We start from the raw sequence: 22,491 nt of genomic DNA, 5'->3' as shown, positions 1-22,491 counted from the left end.
AATAAAACTCAGTGTACTGTGCGCTTATATGCAGAAAGTATGCTGATACTTTTTCAGCTATGTGGGTGTAAAACCAACTGATGTTCTTTAACCCGTATAGGCCTGAGTGAAAGCAAAAATACTGAAACCCTTACCGCTCAGCGAATTCTTAACGGATTCAAATGATTTTTTGTCAGTTCACTGGCCTACTTATTTAGATTCTAGAAGTAGCCAGAGGAACTCGGAAATATTCCTGTGGCCGGAGTTATTCCGGTGGGTTACTGGGTCAAGTCGGGTAAAAAAGGGCTATTTTATGGGACATGCCGAGTTACCTTTATTTATTTGCAATGACAATCATTTTAATTTGCGTAAATCATTAAGATCTGATATTCAACGTTATAAATGAAGAGTTTTGCAACGTTCAAAATAAACCAGATGTGGCCATTCGTACTTAATGTCCGGAAGAACCGGCTATAGGTTTGTTGGATACTAAACCGTTTCAATTCTCGAAAAGTAGACTTCAAACATAACTGTGCACTAAAATGCGTTCCCATAAGCTTGGCACAAATGTTCAGATACAAATTAGCCATTTTATCGTAAGTTTAAGGCGTTCCGAGACCCGAAAATGGTCATTTGTAGGATAAATCAAATGCAAAACTCAGAGTTATCTAATTTAATCATTTCCTAAAACGTTTACACTGATGCAATTTTCTTAAAATTCCGTCATGTAGTGGCCATATTATAGCCGATTCCGGAAATCTTCTGTGACTTGAAATTTGCCTACTTCCAGGGGCACAAACGCACAGTACCCTTCTCACCGACCTGACCCAGTGACCTACCGGTATAACTCCGGCCACAGGAATATTTCCGCGTTCCTCTGTACACTTCTAGAAACTAGATATATGTACCAGTATACTGACAAAAAATCATTTGAATCCAATAAGAATTCGCTGAGCGGTGAGATTTTTAGAATTTTTGCATTCACTCAGGCCTATACGGGTTAATTTTCAATCACGAGATGAATAACACACAATCATCGATGACGCGTACAAATTTCAATGACGGCTTTCTTCGCCTTAATCTAAGAAAAAAAAGAAATGAATGGCCGCGGAAATCAAATAGGCATAAGTAAATTCGAATTGTTTGGAAAGACATGTCTATGCCGTCATCTTTTCACATTAAGTTGATGTGGATAGCTCCCTAAACATTATTCCAAATTCGGAAGGCAATAAAAGTAGATTCATTCTAACAGCAACCAATTTATGTTGCTATCTAGGTGTGTACAAACCGTGAAAACAGTTTTATGGATGCACTTCAAGTACCATGACCCCACAGTTATGGATCAAATAGTGTGGAGTCCAACCTATAAAATTCAATAAAACGACATGGAAAAAGTAAAATTGAAATTGAAAAGCACGAATTGAATCGTTTCGAATTGGAACTTCGGTTAGTGAACTGTTTTGAGTGTAATATTTACATAGGATTGCATAAAAATTAAAAATTGCATCGGTTTCTGAAAACCATATTATGGATCAATTTTCATATTATGGATCAAATTGTGACATATTACGGATCAGTGCGCAAAATCAAGAGATTTTAAACTCAATGCATCTGTATTGCATGATTTGGTGAAAGTTAACAATGTGTCACATATTACTGCGAAAAATCGCATTGTTAGAGCTGAAAACAAGGGTAAAATGTCCTTTTTTGTGATATACTGCATTGTAGTAGCTGAGGCATGAACTGTTTTCGCTCCACACCAAGTATTCCACCATTTTTGTCTGCTAAACAATGAAATTTACCAACCTTGATGTTGTATTAGTTTTATCCTTAGTGCTATAAGCCATTTTATGAGACGTTTCAAATCATATGTTTTTTGTTTGTTTACCAGCTTTGAAACTTGCTGGCGGGCCCTTTTATTTACGTTTCTTCTAGCGCCACATTTGGGAGGAGCTCATTCAATAATGGCGTGCAACGAGCTTTTTAATCTTCCCCAGTAAAATTAAAATCAGCTGGCAGGGAAGAATTTATTTTATTTACTGGTAACATCAGACATGTAACCGCGTAGAAAAACAGCCAGAAAGAGATGAAAACGTCATCACCAACAAAAACGTTACCAGCGCCATTCACATATCATGCTAGTTTTTAAAACAATAATAATGAGCGGCCCGCCAGAAAACGTCAACCAACTGTCTCGTAAAATGGCTTATTGTCTGAAAATGTCGAATCCAATGCTTAAAATGGTAGAAATCTAAATTCTTTGGTAGTGATCCATAACCGTGGTAAACAATCATTTCTTGGTCCATATTTTGGATCACTAGTTAGAAGTGCTAATATTCGGTATTTAGAATCAACAATCAAGAAAACTGTTTTCTAAAGATGAATTCACACTAAATTGAGGCGAACGAGCATGTTTTATGCTATAACATATGAATTTTAACACTTGTGGGAGCTTATGAATGCTGACGGCACTTCTTACAGAAAACGACCATATAATGATAGCTGTGTGATACCAACTAAACATTTGTCAAATACACCGTTATTAAGCGGTTGAATGTTGTGCTTAACTTTACAAATGCTAGAAGACAAATAGTATAACATGGGAAAAATATGTTTTACGTCAAAGTTTATGTTTTAAGCGAGTTATCCGTTGTTGAACGTCAAAGTGATCCGTCACTGTGGGTGATCCGTAACTGTGTGGGCATGGTAAGTACGCCCGCACATATGTAGATTGAGTGCACAATAAAAGTAAAATGTTGCTTCCGAGGAGCGACTTCGGGCGACGAATGCACAAGACAGATCTATAATAGCTGATTGATTTATTCACCTGGTTTGCCTCTTTTGTTCTGCTTGAATCGAAAGCTTGATAGGCTTTCATAACTTTTACCTATACCTACTGCACTGTTCGCATCCCCGATGGGACATGTCACTATTTGAACAATACTACACAGTAATTCGTCAAAAATAGCAATAGTTAAATAACATTTCATTAAAAGTATTAAAAGTAATGTCATCGCTTGCCAAATTTGACAGAGTACTATGCGTAATGAAGAGAATATTTCTAGCTTATAGGGGTCGTTGAACTTGTCTTATTATCCAAATAGCCAAATCGTACTTTAATTCGTCTTACGTGCTAATATAGAGCTACTATACAGCTAACTTGCCCTCTATCAACTGTTTAATATCCCGATAAGCTCAAGAAGTTCAGTCCATTGTGAATTTCGATTGTTCACTATTCGGTGGAATACTTTAGACGGTAGCCAAAGAGATTATTCATTCCAAGTACGAAGCGGTGCTCGATGAAGCTTCCGATCGCATTAGATGGTTATGTAGTGAGATGTCGCACTGGTGGGTGAGTGGGTGTATTTTTATCGAATGCATTCGAGTGGAAAAAGATGCGGTACCTACCGAACCGCACACTCTCGGAAGTGACAATCAATGAAGCCGTAATTGGATTTTATGATGCACTCCTTGTCCGCGGCAAGAGTCTACGGTGGTAGGCTATTGTCAAGTTGTGTGCCACTGGGACTGGGCAGTGGGAAATCGAACGAAGACTTCATGCATATTAAACGTTTGCATGTTTTGGATTGACTGTCAGTCAATGGAGGGAACGTCTTCATGAATATTAAGTGCTCGGGTTTGACTTGTTTGTTTTGTTGGATGCAAAAGATTACATATTTGATATTTGAAACCATTTGCTACGGCAAGTTTAGCACACGTATGTTCGAAATAAAATTCTTCCGAACGATTTTTGTCATCCTGTATTTAAATTGTAAATTAGTAACAAACAATCACAATCGTATTTCCACTATAAGCAACTTCATATAATGGACAATGTTCTATTATAAGAGTAAAAAATAATAATACAGACACTGTCTTCAACCATTAGGCTTCATTTATGTCTATGTAAACCCATAAAATTTCAGAAGATAAGAACTTATCGACAATGATTCAACCTATATTTTTCATGTAGAAGTAGATGAAAAAAATAAATTTATTACTATACCATTTAATTCCACTAGAGTTTGTATCCTTTGACAGATACGCCAATTTCGATCTCAACTGTAAGGCCGGCTTCAGTGTCGTATACTAGACTCGACTTATGACTTATGTAAAGTCGAGTCTAGTACACGACACTGAAGACGGCCTTACAGTTGAGGTCGAAATACGCGTATCTGTCAAAGGATACAAACGCTAGTGGAATTAAATGGTATAGCACTGAATTCGGTTTTTTCTACTTATAAGTATTCTACTAAACAGCTCGAAGATTTATTATAATAACTTGATTTCTCATTTCTCCATACTATTTACATAGTTCAAAGGAAGAGATTAGTAGTCTAATGGCTATAGCTTCTGCTTCTGCTTCCCAAGCAAGAGGTCGTGGGATCAATCCCAGACCCGCCCCTTTCTCAGATTTGTAACATATCCACTAATAGCTATCTTTCTTTATCTCTCTGCGTCATTATGACGCAAACATCATCAGTTCTATCTATTGCTACTGTCGAATACCTCATCCATCACTAACAAAACACTCTTACTTCCAAGGTAGCTGTGAGAAATTCAAGAGATTCTCCGATTTTCCAGTAACAACGGTTATCTAATTAACATTATGTCCTCTCGTCGATTGACATTAGTGGCCGGCGCCGTTATTAATCAATAAATATTAGGGGGTGTGAATGAACATAGAATATGATAAAAAAGCTCAAACCCAAGCTCCATCTGTGTTGTTCTCTGTGCAAAATCACTATCCTGATTGATCACGTAGTAGCAATTAGGGGAACTGGAGGTAATTTACCCATAGGGGGCAAAACGCGCCACGACACGATTGAAGGTTATTGCCTTCAATAAGCTTTTTGAGGACAAATTAAACATATTTTTGCAAGTAATATAAACTACGACAGTGCAGAAGGTGGCTCTCGGCGACAATTTCAGAAATTTGGATATTGATCGACCTAAAAAATGACCTTGAAAATCGCACAAAATTGCAATGAAAACAGCAAAAAACGTTTCTACACATTTTTTAAATTAAGAAAAATACACAAAAATATATAAAGATAAGCATTTTATACATTTTCTATAATTTGTGTGTGTGTTAATAATATATTATTAACATATATGTAACATGTATTAACAAGTTGATTGTTCATTACAGATTGTTTTTCGGTTTGGTCTAAATCCTCTCATTTGTGCATGGCTACTATGTTAAGTAGGGCGATCCAAATTTTTAAAATGCTTGAAAAAGCAATATCCCATATCTTTATTTGACTTGTAAGCGTTTGGCCTTCATATTCGGCTTCGGGGGCCATGATTTAAGTAAGTAACGATATTTTCAATATTACCGAACGTTGTTTGCATAGGTGATCAATGTTACCCCATATCAGCAAAATCAAAAAATCACTTGAAGCATTTTTTCAAACATGCTTAAATCTTTCAAAAACCAAAATGCAGTATATAGTCACCAGCTATGGGTGGCAGTACTTGTTTTAAACATATGAAATTTGTAACATTTGCATTTTCAAACGAAATCTTTAAGAAATGTTCAAAAAAATGATCAATGTTACCCCGGATTACGGTACTATACAATGCCAGGTGCTACTCTGAAAAAAATCATACAAATCGGTTCGGTATTCTTGGAGAAATCTGAAAATTAAGATATGAGGTTTTTTAGAGTTTTCAAGATCTTTATTTGTCCAGTGTAATACCAGCAACATAAATGCTCATTAAGGGTGGTCCATTAATTACGTAAGGGTTTATGGGGGGAGGGGGGTTCGAGATTTCTTACGCGCCATACAAATTATTTTTGATTTTCATACAAAAAATCTTACCATGGGGGGAGGGGTGGTCGAAAAAGCACAAAAATTGTCTTACGTAATTAATGGACAGCCCATTACTCAAAGACGGCTGCACCAAATTGCTTCATTTTCTAACAATATACTCGCATTGATGTATCATTCCGAGGAGTGAACATTCGAATACGATACAAATTCTGTAGCCTGAGATATTTAAGTGAGTTATGGCTACGCGTCGGTCCCCCAAGGAATTTTGGAATATCTTCAGATCCAGATGACCAATGATCAATATCGACACATATTCTAGAACTAGAAGAGTTTTTCGAGAGCTTGTGAAAAAATGGTGCTAAAATATCAAGAAACAAAAAAGTTATCGCGATTTGGATATTTTTAGCGGTTGAAAATAAAGCTGCCGGTAGAGAGGTTAAGAAACAAATCTAATTCAAGCTGATTTTGTTTGAGATTTCTGCAAAAAAAAATGCAGTGCTATAATCCCATGTGAAATTAAATAACAGCAAACAAATTTATGAATATTTCATCTACCATCCGTCTTATTGAATTGCCCTCTTCCGCAACTTTCTTTATGTTGCTTTTAAGAATAAGTTTTCACTACGAGATGATAAGTTTGTACATTCCAGGGCTAAGGGATGATTCAAATATTTCGTAACGCAAAATTTGCCTATTTTAGATTTTGCGCGACGTGATATTTGAACGATTCCTTAATGTGTTAGAAAAACTTTAAAAAAAATCTCCATAATAATTTCCACATAAATTTACATTGTTTTTGGGCCACCTGTAAATCACCACTGAGTAAGCTGAAAATTCCACGGCACACTATTTTTATGGTAAAGATGGTAAAATATGTATGGAATATTGTATTTTCAAACTTTTTTGAATTTTTAACCGACCCAATGTTCAGTCAATTACTGCGATGTTGTGAAAGGTTTAGTAATGTATTCAACTAAATTACTACAGTGATCAAATTGGGGGGGGGGGGGGAGCGTAAGATGAGGAACAAACAGCGGGACAAAAACAAACTTTTTGCATATCTTAAAGATCAAATTATGTGCTTCCAATAAATTTGGGGTTGCTGAATCTTTTTCCGTTTTCGGAAATGTTCCAACACATCACAATTATGTTCAACAAGTCGTCAATGTTATTGAAAATACTGGGTTTATTGACGTTTGAATCAAAACTGTGATTTGTTTTTTTTTTTTTTTTTTTGGTAATTCAATCCAATGAACATGCAAAATATGACAAACTTTTCTATGAGACATAGTTTGATTGAGACTGGGTAGATGGTCTTAATGCCACGTTTCTCAACAGGGGGTCCGCGGACCCCCGACCATGTAAAAAGCACGCTGAAACGAACACCTCACAGCGAGCCATTTTTTCGCCGTTACCAAGGTTGAGAAACAGTGGTCTAATGGCTACCGCTTCTGCTTCATAAGGAGAAGGTCAAGGATTCAATCGCAGGCTCATCCCCTTCTCGTACTTTGTAGTTATTTCTATCACTCAAGCTATTCGTTCATATCAATCGCTACAACTAGAGACGGATAAGAAACCGTTTCCCTACGCGCTCATTGTTCCATCATTGAAGCATATGCCTGATATATAGGCAGTCTGCTAACCAAAAAGCAAGCCTCTATGCCATTAAATTACCTTACCCCTATACTTTCCCGCATGAACTGGCGTAGATGCAGAGGTATATCAGGTCTACTGTGGGTCAGTTCTCTGCTACTCATCAGGAGGTACCTCTATAAAAAGAAACGAAAAAAAACAAAAAGAGATCTTTTTTTCATACAAACGATTGTAGAATATCTTCAGCTGCTAACTTCTTAAAGCCGCGTTACGTTTGAACATCCATATTAACTGAAATTGAAAAATGTTTTCTAAGCAAATACACAACTATTTTAATGCGCGAGTTTTACAATAGATGTTAAGAAAAATTGGGGGTTCACTTGTTTTTATATTTTGAGTTGTGTGCATTTGAGCGTCGGAGATGAAAATCTCCCTAATAAAGATAAATAATAATAATAATTTGAGCATGAGCATTTACCACCGAACAATTCGTAGTTGATACCAGATGCCACATACACAGATTTATCTGTAATTACACAGATTTTTCCCTGTTCTTGCCTTCCGATATCTGAGAATACAGATCACAGATTTTTTAAGATAAAATTTGGTTTAAGGTTTTACGATATTATGCGAGTAAAGAACAAGGTTTTTCTCAAATAATTAAATATATTATTTTTTTACAAACCATTATGCATGTTTAAGAGACAAATAACCATCATCGTTCTACAAATTTTCAAAACAAGTTTTTTCGCTCAAAGTTGAAGCAATGCCCAAGAAAACCTATCATAGCATTGCACTGGATATCTTCAATACGATGAATGATTTTTATAAGGATTAATAAGGATAAGGATTAAGGCCACACGGGACGTCATCATAATCACCCTATTCATTTCAAGAAGCAAATCCCAAGAATCACTCCATATATCGATGCGAAAAATGTATCACTATGATTCTACATATGTAGTGCACAACCCAATAAATTTTCAGCTTCATCGGTTCACTAAAACTCGAGATTTTCTTCCACAAAGTTTTGATGATGATTGTTAGAGTGAGACAAAAGATAGGGAAACTAACACGGTCTCCCGTGTCCCCTTAACTTACTTTTAGTAGAATATGATAAAACTAAAAATTGTTGACATGCCAAAAACAGCGAAAATACTTTTGCAGTGGTTCTTTTTGATCTAAAGAATAAAAAAAAAGTTTTTTTTGGCGCAACACAGATTTTTGCTAGATTGTTGGGGGCTGACTTAAGATAAAAAAAATTAGCCGAAAACACAGATGAGAATAAAAAAATGTGACAACACTGGTTGCTACTCCGTGCTTGACCGAAATAAGCAATATTGCACAGGGAAGAAACAAAAGTAGCTTGAGAGTAACATAACATCAATAAAAACATTCAAAACTCCCAACATAGTAATGTCAATAACGGTGTCAGCCATATCCCCATGGGCACACACTGGGACAAAATCAAAAGAACGCGAAAATAACCTGCAATTCTTCGGAATAAAGAGATAGACGTTTGGTGTCTTCAGTGAAATTGATCCTTTGAATGAGACTAATGTTTTGAGATAAGGACATACTTTCTAGTGTTATGGCTCATATGCCATTTCGGTCAAATGGCAGTTTAGGTGTATGGTTTCTTCGGCAAAGTTGATCTTTATTTTATGCCGAAAATAATTGCTAAAGACGTCAAGTTTTCAAGGCCTTTTAAAAATAGTAGACCTTGGCAACTTGACGTCTTAAGCAATCATTTTCAGCATAAAATAACGATCAACTTTGCCGCAGAAACCACACATCAATACTGAAATTTGACTGAAATGGCATAAGAGCCATTTATGCGAATAACATTAAAAAATATGTCTATCTAAAAACATCGGCCTCATTGGAAGGATCATTTTCGTTGCAGACACAAAAAGTCTATCTCTTCCTTCCGAAGAACTGCAGGTTGTTTCCACGTTTTTTCGATTCTGCCGCAGTGTGGATCATAGGGGAAGGGAAAGAATGTTAGTGTGACATATGTTGCTACTAGAGGCCGAGATCACCTCCGCAGACGTTACTTTTTTCGGCGATAACACGTTATTGTCTTACACAAATTTTCTTCGCAAACTGAACTGTTGCAGTTGTCGTCACTAGAGTAACTGTATTATCGCAAATTTATCGAAGGCACGTTGATGTTTGAGTTGGTTTATCGCTTGGTTATCGTCAAAAAAAAAAAAGATTATCGAGAAACTTTGAGTTAACGTTGAGTGGTCGGACGATATTTTATCGCTTAACAACTCTGGTTTTCATAGGAAGCAGTTTTGCTAGTGGGGGTCCAAAAGCAACATGATCAGGATTCACCTTGATAAGTGATTCGATTCATGTAGCCTCGATTTAACCTTTCAGTCGTCGCGTGGTTGGCTACCGTCAGAACCACCACGCTGCTGTTGTGAACGAAAAGCGAGTTTTTTTCACCAGTGTTGTACAACAGCGCGACGACTGAAGTGTTAAAACGTTATCTATTAGTGTGTCGATATTTCCAATGTGGAACTATTCAAAGGTTATAAGCTGGGATATACAATCATTCCGGAGGCGCGCTAAAAGGAACTATTAGAAATAAGCTTTCGCAAAGTACTGCCAGCACTACCCAGAAAAATGTGGAACCAAAAAAAATCACTGGCGACGCGAACAACGAATCCGCTTGCTTGGGATATTCGAAACGCACTCTGTATTTTAAGTTGTGTGCATATTGAAACAAACGGGCGTTCATGAACTGTGTCAGAATCAAAATGCAGAATGAAAGAGTTACGTCTTTTGAATCGTCGTGAAAGAAGTGTACTTCGTTACTGAAATCAACATTAATGTAATGTTACTATGAGGAACATTGTAATCCAAAAATGGTTAATCGCAATAGTTATCAGGTTATGAAAATCAAATTAATGTTTCAAAATAAATGTGTTAATGCTGCTCAATCGCTCTTAGCTACCTCATTCTTGTTCTCAAATTGGGTATACCTTGAAGAATCGTACTTCCACATTAAATTAAAACAAATCTCCAGAGTTCTCCCATTGTCCCATTATCGTATCAGCTAGTAAAAATCGTTTTATTAATTGTTGTTTTATTCAAATTAACCCCTCGGTTAATCACCATAGAGGGTAAGCGACTAACATTGCATGTCCAGTGATGCTGAATAAGTATGACCGTGCCTACGAACAAATTCACGCGATTATTGTGCGATCGTTTAACGAACCCTTTCTTTCCCACAGCTATATTCAAAAAATAAATAACTACCGATATGGCCCTTCTAATTAAATGCTTGGACAAAAGTTGTTGCGAATAAGCTAGATTAAAGTTAGTTGATTGTTTATCAGTAGTTACTCTACTAGATCACTTATCTCGATGTTTAGTAACGCATGAGCATATAAATTTATTCCAATCATGATTACGCTAATCGTATCAATTTTGGTATAGAAAGGGTTAACAAGCTTCGCTTGCTAACCGCCTGCCTAATATAACTTCACACTTAGTAGTATCACGGATCACTTTCCATGGAGACTAATTTGGAGGCTTACACGTGCTGCTCGCAACTCCGAGGTCCACCCATACAATTTGAATCGGCGCACATGTTAAGAGTCATTAGCATATTTCGTTGCGTCTTTCGGTGTTGTATGTCATAGAGCTGAGACTGCATCTCGGATGAGATCATTGCGCGACGACTTGGTATAGGCTCGAAACCAAACCCCCAGCCAGTTTGAAGGGCAAGGTCAATCGTAAACGTGGGCTTAAGATAAAGTTTGTTGTATGACTTCCGAATAAGGGAGCGGCTGTAAAATACATTAGGGTTGCTTTTATACAGTCACTGTCGATGGGTTTAATCTGACTTCAAGGGCGTGCTGGTAAAAATTTCCATAGAATATGGTGAGATTTGAAGATGATCTTGACTTTATCGTTTAAGTGATGTAATATTTATATATGTATACTAAGAAACACGGAAATTATGTCTTATTACTGCTTCGCTTCACTTCGCATAAGCTTTTTTTCTATTTTTTCAAAAGTATTGGAAAATTCTTCAAATGTAACTTTTTTAAAAACATTTAAGAAATCAGGCTCATATTGTTCAATTCGAATTTGTACCCCTATTGCCAAATCTTTCAATACTCAAAACACAAACGATGATGTAAGACTTATTCTCGCACCTAAAATAATCGTCGCCAATCTCAGTATTCAAACAGCTTTATTCAAACTTGCATTATGTAGGTATTTCGCAGAACCTCCACTTAAGAGGACATTCACATGCAAACATCTATTTCCGACGCTGCTGCTCAATGAGATAATTCGACCCAAACAAACCGGCAGACGTGTAGACTTCCCTTCGATTTCTTCATTGCAATATCTTCTGCAACGTTTGCTCGTCTGTCCATATGTGACAATATGGTCATTCGAAGAACCATAAAAAAACTACGAGATAACAAAAAAGAAAGTCATACACTCAGAGCAGTGAATAAGTGCGCATATTTAATAATAATCATCCTCATGGCCAGTTTTATCACACATAATGGGTGATTAATAGCATTTTAACTTTTAATTTGGCGATGACTTAATTGGCATAAATTTGCATGCTACTGTATCGTTGGTGTTTGAATTGAAAGCACAATTTTACATGCAAATGAAGTGAACCATTTGCATTGGCCCTCTACTGGCAGCTTCGTTTTTACCACAAAAAGTTATTCGAATTACGTCACTTTTTCTTTTTTTGATATTTTTCTCAAATTCTTCTAATTTCAATATCTGTATCGATCTTTATTCACCTGGTTTTAAATATGTTCCAATATTTTTTGAGGGAACCCCCCATAACCAGGTGATCAATGATCAAAATCTACACAGTTTAAAAAAAGTAGATGTGTTTCTTACAAACTTCTACTAAAAACTTTATATGAAATAAATGGTGGAATTTTGACATAACTCCCTGACTAAGATCCCCTAGGAGAATTGTTGTGAATTTTTTAAGGAATTCATGAAAAAATTGAGTTCCGTATGGGAGAAACAAAGAATTTTGTATGAAGACTGCAATCATGTTGGAAAAACGTTTCAATTTAATCTTAATCCTACAATTTTAACCAAATTATATCTTAAATGAAAATTATAGTTCTATTCTGCATGCCACTATGGGCGATCAGGTGGCCAATAATCGAATGGTTTGCACAACGTTAATCGCATGAATGGCTTATATGCATCATTAGTAATAAAACTTATTATTTTGCTATTGGCCTTATTCAAAAGTTAGTCTCGAAAACTTGTTTTCGAAAATAAAACATCAAATTTGTATCACAAAACTCATAAATACGACATGAGATTGAAAACATATGTTTAGCCGCCAGTCTGTATGGAAACCGCCCATAGTGCATGCTCGGACCAGATCACCAGAAGTTTGATAAATCATACTTTAAATTTCATGTTTTTATCAATAAAACCAGTGCACATTGGTCCCAAAACCATATCGAAGAGGACAAAAATGTTTGCGTCTGAATCGTCAGTTTTAGGTATATGGCGTCTTTGGGATAGTTTCTCCATATTTTTAGACATTTTTTTCAGTGATGTGAAATTAGAGTGGTTCGCATGGTTTAAGAGATCCAAAACTTTTTTGCTGACGCATTTAGTTCTATACAATGTTCTACATTGTTTTAAAACCACCGATTTGGAGCAGCTTTGCCGAAGAATATAAATTTATATCTCTTATGGTTCGCGAGTTATGATTTTTTTAACAAATAAGCTAGGGTGGTCCTGAAATTATCGTACAAAAATTTATCAAGAAAAAACTGATTTTACAGAACCACCCTAACTTATTTGTTGAAAAAAATCATAACTCGCAAAATATAAAAGATATAACTTTAGATTTCTCGGTAGGAGCTTAAATGGTTGTTCTAAAACAATGTAGAATATAGTATAGTCCTAAATGCGTCAGTAAAAAAGTGTATATTATGATCTCTTAAACCATGCGGGCAATCCTAATATCACACGCCTGAAAAAAATGACTGAAAAATATGGAAAAACTTTACTTTACTTTATCGGCAACTGTCGGTGTAGGCGCAAATATTGGAGTCTTCGTAGGTATGGCGTTGAGACCAATGTGCAGTGTTTTATACAACTTTGGCGACCTGCAGCAAAACATTGTGACGTGCTGGAACATTTCTGAAAACGAAATCGGATTTAGCAACCCAAAATTAACTAGAGATATAAAATTTGATCCTTGAGACACACAAAAATGTTGATTAATTTCAGTAGTGTCATTGGAGCAATTTTTTTAGAAAGGAGAGTAGAGATACCAGAAGGCAAAGTATTTGCAAAATATTCGAGGAATTTCAAAATGAATTCTTGGAAGATTCTGTAAAATTAACCTTTTCAGAAAAATCAGGAGGAATCCCAAGAATATGTTTTAGAGCAAGAATTACTGAAGGATTCCTTTTCTTAACCCATTAACACCCGAATTGATTCACGTAATTGATAGTAATTGCCTAATTCTCTCTGTATTGCAATATGATAAGAGAATGCAATATCCGTATTTCAAATGGAAACCTATGATCACACTGATATTCTCACAGAATTTCCATAGAAATCTCATAAGGATCCTCATAAAAAACATAGGATACCCACAGTTCCCGCAGTAATTCAACACAATCCGTACAGAATTCCTAAAGGTTTCGCACAAAGTTCTCAGAGAATTCTTACACGAACATGACTCTTATGGGATTCTTACATGATTCCTAAAGTATTTCCACAAGATCCTTATAGGAATACTAATTGTTTCCATTCCCACAGGAATGCCAGAATCTTCACTGGAATTCAGGAACCCACACTAGGATCCCAAAATCCACATTATAAATCCAGGATCCATACTGGAAACTCAAAATCCACACTGGTATTCCAATATCTATACTGGTATACTAAGATCCTCACCGGAAGTCATATAATCCACACAAGAATCCCCGAATTCACCTTGGAATCCAAGGACACATATTTCAAGCCCAAAAATCACAGTTTTTTTTTTTTGGAATCCACATTAGAATCCCAATATCCACACTGGAATCCAAAAATTCACACTGGCACAACATGAATCACATAATAATACCTATAATACATAATAATGGGATGGTTCAAATATTACGTGACGTAAAATTTGCCAATTTTAGACCCCCACCCTCCCACACGTAACAGCTTTTGTATGAAAAATTTGAAATTTTTGTATGGACCATAGCACTACGGAAGACCCTCTCGCTCCCCCTGTTGCGTTAAGTAATATTTGAACGATGCCTTTGTAGTCATGAATTTAATATCAGCGTGCAGTGTTATGGAGCTATCCACAGTATAATATATTATGTTACTTAAAGTTATATGCTAATTATCAATTTGTTACTAGTGGCTTTTCGTACTCCTGTTGCGTACACTAGAGCAGCGAGCTCGATTTGTCGCACGGGGGTCATCTACACCTAATACCTTTAGGGTCGTTGGGGGACCACTTTGCGTCCACGTACGGACTTCAAATTTGTACCTGATTTTTTTCTTACCAAAACGAGCACTTTACAATGACGAACTTATAACATTTCGCATTTTCGAGAGTCGATATTGAGTTATGGAACATCGACTCATGGTTTGACTGTATTATGAAATATATCTATACTTCCAACCACACTTGTACCTATGTAAATGGAAGCTTACTGAAACGATTGATAGTGAAATTTGATAGTTGTCAGCACACAATTCATCTCCGAGGTTAATTGATGACGTCAGAATAGCACGCGTTCGGTGTTGGCAAACTGTTGACCCAGAGTGCCTGACCTGCTGCCAAGTGCTCTCGTTTTGTTAAACGGTTCCATTTGATCTCGGGCGTCCAGGCATTCCGAACCCGTAGGGTACAGCGGACCAAGCGCGTGCTCTTTCATTCATTTATTTCATTCATTGAATCTGTCAGCTGATGATCACATTGTATCACTTGGCAGTCGTCGATGAATTGGAGATTGGAGCACGACGATATGCACTTGATGGGCTAAACGAGTTTTACCCAGACTGGTGTGCTATGTTGTATGCTAATGGATGAATGGGTGATCTAATTTGTAACTGGCTGTCATAGAGTCTTTGCATCGATACCTTTGAGGGTCCGTTAATTGAATTAAAATTCTACTCATTCGATTGTGTTACCGGCAATCTAGATGCTGAGGTAGTATTCAGACCAAAAGTGTCAATGAGAAGATATTCTCTGAATGTAGATAAGGAACGAGACCAAACACCCACTAATCATACAATATTTACCTACTGACTGTTCTAAAAACAGTCAACTGCGCCAGAAAGCAGAATCATTCTAAACAAAAAAAAAACATACTCTCACCGGCCGCCGCAACAATTTTTAGAAAACACATCACCGATTCCGACAACGAGACGACAGTCAGTGCCTTAATGGGTGGTCACGATGTCAGTTTATTTTTACTTCACTACGTATCATGATGGCTCTTCCGTTCCTACATCATCGCATCTCATTCTCAGCTCCTTCCCGTTGAATAACGATCGGAAAGCAATCAAGTTCAGTTTATAATCTCATCATCTCCTGCGTTGAGTTGCAACTCGTTCTACCAATTTGATTTCCACACTGTGCAGTATAGTGCTACTGTATATGGAATCCTAAGTGAGTACCGGAAACGGAGATGCACTATATAGGTATATGTTCGCGACCTAGTTATGCTTCGTAATCATCTGCTCAAATCGCCAAGTGGCATATCTAGCCGAAATATATTTCTCAAGCATTTCATCACATCGTGTCCGGAAAGTGATGACTTGTCTAATTTACCCACATCATCATCGCCACATTCACATAATTCGCAACGGTTGCTTCTAGTAGACGGGTTTCTTCACTCCGTAAGCCGAATCAGACGGTACCACATTAACCCATATTCACTTTGCCACCCACTCAAATCGGTCCCTTCAAAGTATATGATTTGTCTATGTCAGTATTTATTAATCTATTTTTGCATTCTTTATCTTTTCCACGTAGTTTTGTTTTTCGTTCTCCTTATATTTCTGTCTTCATATTTTTTTTATAGATTTCATCATGTTTTTTACTGTTCTTTTTTCTATAGTTTTTGTTTTTACACATGTTTTCGTTTTATGTTACGTTGTTATGTTGTTTTACCATAATACTACTCTTTACCTATTACCAACCATAACTGTTAACAAAGAAAAACTTTTTGATTGATTAAACATTCCTACGTTTCCAATTTCCCTTTTTTACAGATTTACATCGCATTTTCTCGAGAAGCTACAAACGACGGAACACAATCTTCGGACCGTGGAAAGTGTATACTAAACCGATAAGAAAACGAATACGAAGAAGCTCGGTGGAAAACTACAAACCTTGAAGACCCATTAGATCACATCATTTCCGTTAGCGCTTGGTTTCGCTGATGTAAGGCAACTCTTTCCCGGTGATGATGACGACGACGACGACGATGACGACACCGTTGATGAAGGAAATGGTTCAATACTATCCAAACATTTGCTGAACCACTCCCTGCGGTTGAGATATTGCCTCCGGCAGCAATAGTGACAAGTGACTGTAAACCAGCCAAGAGCTAGGAAACCACACGTGTTAAGTAGTAATAAAGAAGCGCCTGGTGATAAGACAATTTTACGCGTAAAAGGTGTGAAAGGTGATACAAAGATGGGAGCGCCACCTGCCAAGGAACCGCTGGTCAACCGGAACCTCATCTCGCTCAAAATTGTCCTGTTTCTGTTCTATGCGGGTAAGTGATAAAAAGTGTTTATGTTTGGCTAGGTAAACAACGACTAGATTTGTTTGGTAGTCAAATATTGTATCGAATGTTGGAAAGGATGTTCATTAGGAAGAAAAATGTGGTAATAACTATGACATCAGTTTCATATTTTAATTGTTGATAAATAAGCTTTAATTGTTAATTTTTATTAAATTCCACTTCAAACAAGTTAATTTGTTGTATGGAATGTCACTTACCACAAAAATTCGCTCCTGACATTTTAGCTCATTTCTTCCTTCCATTATTTATTAATTCCTTCCTTCTTTTCTTCCTTTCTTCCTTCCTACACTTTTTAAATAATTATTTACTATCGCAATAAAAATGTACCGTCAAGCAGAAGATAGAGAATCTCTGATTGTTAAACGAAACCGCGTACGTGAGTTTTAAAGAAATGCTTATAACAGATTTTTGGTGCAATCTGTGAAAAGAACCCTGGAAGAATTAAATGAGAACTCTGATATATTCCAACAAAAAATGCTATGTAGAGATCTCTGGGAAAAATTTTAAAGCACCGTTTAGAATTCCTACAGCAACACGTTGAGGAATCTTTGGAGATATTTATGGGAGATTTTGTTAAATAATGTCTACAAAAAGACTTTGCACGATGAATCTGAAGAAAATTCATTGAAAGTAACAGGAGAAATTCGAATCGGAATCCTGAATGAATTCCAGAAGTAATTTCTTGGGGAGCTCCTGAAAAAAAAATATATGGAAGAAAACCTGCAAAAATATTGATAATGTGACGAATACATGGTTCGTACGTATGGGAAAATAAGCTTTCTTTAAATCTCAGTGATTTTAAATTTGACTTCATGAGGTCCGTGTTGAAGTCACCAATAAAGAAAGTGTGATTGTATTTAACAGTAAACTCTTCTAAATGCTCTTTTAAACTATCCGAACAGTCAATCTCTGGGGGATTGTAATATACGGCCAATAAAAATGGTTCACCACCACCACGAACTTCAACTAGTAAAAACTCGGTCATACTCAGTTGATCAATAGCTGTAGACATTTTCACAATTCTACAAGTAAGATTAGATTTAAAATAAATACAAATTCCACCTCCATGCCTATTACGGTCATTTCGAAGCAAGCTGAAACCGTCAATACCAATCATAGGGTCAGTAATAACATCACTGAGCCAAGTTTCAGTCATACAAACAATATCCATTTTGCTATTGATAAAATTGTTTTTCAATTCATTGAATTTTGTAAAATTACTTTACTAATCAAATACTTTGAACATTAATATGACAAACGTTTATTTTATCTTCAGGCAAAACAGCATGAAAAACTGCTTTTGGAATTAGCATGGTCGCAGAGGCGTTGCTAACTGCATTATCAGCTATAGTCAAATATAAACAATAAAGTTAAACCTAAAAGAAACCTTTTAAACAGAATTGGCAGGATCAAGTCAGCATGAAAGATAAGGAAAGCCAACTTACGACTAATATTATATTCTAACTTTCTGAACATGAGCTTAAGCTTTTTCTAGTTGCAATTGAATTGACTAGCTACCAAAACAACGGAGTGCAATATTAAAGTAAAAGTTGATGGTATTCAATAATGTAACAATTCTGGTAAAGTATTAAACGATGGAGAAAAACTTTCTAGTAACGGTAACATCATTGGTTATAAAAACAGGTGCAGTCAGAAACAGCATCAACATCAGCAGCATCAGAATCACCATGGAAAGCCTCAACAGCAGCAGCAGCAGCAGCAACAACGGCAACATGTGGAACTCATCAAAGTCGCCGAAAGCATCCAGTAAGCAGGCTTACCCAAACAATATCATTCGACATTGTTGAAGGCAAGATCAGTCTCGAATTCATCAGGGCAAAACCACAAATATGTGGCTGATTATTACTTTTAGGACTGAAGAATACATGGATTTCTTAGGAACGGAATCATGGAATGTCTTGGAAGGAAAAACGGTCTATAACAGGGAAAGGTTTTTTTTAAACTTTAATTAGCTTTTAGGAGAGGCTCGGAAACACGGATAATTCAGGAAAGAATACAAGGATTCAATGGAAGGAAAAGAGTAATACTTAGGAAAGGTCAGTTTACAGATGCAAAAAGTTGTTCCAATGTGTAAAACGGCTCCGCTTCATCTCCATTCTTCATTCGAGCATAGACAACACCATTCCTTGTGAAGACTTGTTATATCCGACCCTGGTGTTTTAGTTTGATCGCTTGCGTTCGAATTTCTCTGTCATTCATGGTCAAGTTTTCGTTGATATATACACGGTTGTCGTTGTTGAAACCAATGTGACGCAGATTTAATGATCTTTGCCGAAGGTATCGTCCATAGAACTCGTCTCGCACATCACGTAACGCAAACTGGCAAAGTATTGGTGGTGATGATCCAATATTAATCGGATTTTTAGAGAGCCTCTTCAGATAAACATTAGGCACGTTGGATGGAGTAGAAGCCAAGGCAACACTGATGTTTTGGAAAATGAGCGTTAGATTCTCACCGGAGGTATATGGAACACCAGAGATAATACGCTCATTGGTTGTTGTGAGACGATTAACATTCCGTTTTGTTAGCTCCGGGTCATGCCGAACATCACTCACAGCCTCAGAAACATCCTTGATCTGAACATCACAACCCATCTTGAGACTTGATAGCTGCTACTCCATTCCGGTAATTTTCTGCTCAAACTCCGTTTAACAGCTCTCGATTTTTCCTTCGATATCGGGTTTAGACTCAGCGAACATTCTCCGTATTTTATTCTATAAATCGCTTAGAGTCTCAACATCATCACTTTTGTTTTGCTTGCTCAATCTACCGTCAGTATTCAAGGATGAGGATGAGGTAGATTTGGAACGAGTAAGGGGTTTGTTGTTTTCGTTTGACATTGTGTCTGATTTCGACGCATTCATGGACGATCCCTAACAAGTACATTTTCAAAACGTTTTAGGCTTTTCTTCAATCAATGTTCTTTCTTCTCTATGATAAGCATATTCAAAGTAATTTTTACAGGATTCAAAAATAAATGGAGAAAATTTTCTTTATGAAACGATCAGAACAAAAAGTTTTGCACAAAAAGGGGCTAACAATATCGGGTCAGTACTGTACACCAGTAAGAGAGAACATTAGATCTATGCTTGCTTAAAATTTCAAAGAATACCCGCAAAATCCAGGAGGTATTTTGAAGTTTGTTTAAATACATTGGGTTATATTTTAGTAAACTCCTGAAGAAATTTCTAAATTCTTATCAACAAGAAAAAACGTGCTTAAATTTCTTAGAGAATCTTTTTGAAAATTCCTCGACTTACACTTGAAAAAAATGTATATAGAAGATTCCAAAGGAATCCCTGGTATATTTCAAGAAGGATCTTTGCAGATATTCATAAAGGAATGCTTCAACAACTTCAACACCATTTCATGAATACTTTGTAGGAGAAATCATTGATAAAATACCTGATAGAGCTTCTGGAGAAATCCCAAAATCACTTCATCGAAATATTTCTGATAGTATCCTTGGTGGAACTATTGGAAGTAGCCTCAATTTATTTCTCGAGAGATCTGTGTGAACATCAAAAAAAAATCTACACGAGTATTTTTTTTTATTTATTAGAGAGACATCAAAAGAAATCACAAGCGTGAACCCTGAAAACGGACCCTGATCGTACGGTATCAGAAGTTCAGATTCTCTGTTATTTGGAAGATTTGTGATATCCATTGGCATGGGGTAACTTTGCAATTTAATAGCAAATCAAAAGTGGTTTAGGTTATATTTACAAAACCCTGAAACTATTCAACTTTAAAAATATCTATGTTTTATGCGTACAATATACCATTGCATTGTGTCAAACATATAGTACGGCTAAAGAAATCTCAGTTTAAAACAATTGGAGTTCTCTGGAAACGACTAAGTGCAGTTAATCAGGCTCCGTTTAATTAGAATATCGTGCCGAGAAAAAGGGGCTCTTGATAAGAATACAGGTTTTTGAAAGGAATCACTTGGAAAAATTCTTGACAAAATCGGTAAAGAAATAAATAAAACTGGAAGGAAAAAAACTAAGATTCCTTAGGTATTCCTAAAGTGATCTGTAGAGACATTGTTCTTAATTTCAATCAATCTAAATCTCTGAAGGAATTTTTTATTTCGGAATATAGTCCAATGTTCTTAACAGTTAAAAGTCATTAATTTTCGTTCCACACAGTTTTATAAACGTCAAAATATCATCGTTTACCATCAGAATGTGCAGTTTTTGAAATGAGCATACATAAATCATGATATGAACATGACGCAAATAATCGTTGACCACAAAAAAGGGAAATGTGTAGCTTGCTGAACTGAAAAACTATTAACGTCATTCCATGACTTTTGTAGATAATTGACTCACTAAGACATTTTTTGTTAAATTATTCAGATAAGTTTAGCTAAGTTTGCTATGCCAAATAGTCAGTAAAAATCCAATGATCATCCAACTTTTTTATTGACAAATTTCTTTAAATACTCTCCACAATTTCTAAAAATCATCATTTAGATGTTTCAGATTAGTTGTTATCAGTGTAAAAAATGTTGTTATAGTATTTGAACTTAATTAGGCAATCAATTTATGATAAACACAAACTGTCTAATAAAAATCAGGATTTGTTCAATACCAAGCAAAAAAACACCTATTTAGCAAAACTTCTTTTGTTCATAAGAGGAAATTGGGTCAAAATGTCCCCAAGGATTTTATGTCAGAAAATACACAAAATCACAAAAACTACTATAACGAATAAACAGATTTTACTAAAAATAATTTTTCTCGTAAAAATACACACTTTTCGTGAAAAAATGTAAATTTCAACAATCTTCCTCTCTCTTTCACTTTTTCGGGAAATTTGTAAACATCAAGGACAGTTTTAGTGAAACTTCCATTCATGATAAAAACAGTACAGTGCATCATAGCAGTCATATGTGCAGTCAATCCAAACTAAGCTAAACTCAATCATCCACAAAATGATCTCTAGCAAAAATACCATCATGTAAGGTACACACACATATGGCCCTCCCAATCGATCCCTTCATAACATGTTCCAAAGTCCAAAGGAATACGAGAGTTGATTTCCAATCAACCAGCGTGAGAAGAAACAACCGCCGAGGTTGCTAACGAAGTCATTGGTGCAATGCCGTATTGTTATCCACATCATCAATTTTGCATCACATCATTTGTTTCAGGATTCTACCCCTTTACTCCGAATGCCATTTCTACGAATACCATCACCTCGAATGCCATTACACCAATCGTACCATCACCCCGAATGCTATTTCCCCGAATTTATAGATGTCTTGCATTATGTCAAGATGACATTTCCCCATGATTCGGGCTAATGTCATTCGGGT

The 22,491-nt window shown here is 36.2% G+C and overlaps 1 protein-coding gene across 4 annotated transcripts in view; it reads left to right on the top strand.

The window, feature by feature from the left end:
* LOC5577237 overlaps positions 1–22,491 on the top strand; it is a 153,505-nt gene that overhangs the window by 112,550 nt on the left and 18,464 nt on the right. For 3 of the 4 annotated variants that reach the window (XM_021855078.1, XM_021855080.1, XM_021855079.1), the window contains one exon: positions 16,608–17,116. In XM_021855078.1, coding sequence (XP_021710770.1) covers positions 17,035–17,116 — 82 coding nt within the window. In that variant the 5' untranslated portion in view covers positions 16,608–17,034. Of the gene's footprint in view, positions 1–15,826; positions 16,003–16,607; positions 17,117–22,491 lie in introns of those variants that run through there. The other variant, XM_001656293.2, reaches the window with a different exon arrangement.

Source organism: Aedes aegypti, chromosome 3 (assembly GCF_002204515.2).
Source record: "Aedes aegypti strain LVP_AGWG chromosome 3, AaegL5.0 Primary Assembly, whole genome shotgun sequence".
In the NCBI taxonomy this organism is placed as follows: Eukaryota; Metazoa; Arthropoda; class Insecta; order Diptera; family Culicidae; genus Aedes; species Aedes aegypti.
The sequence above is the reverse complement of the archived record's forward strand: the minus strand, read 5'-3'. Positions and strand labels throughout refer to the sequence as shown.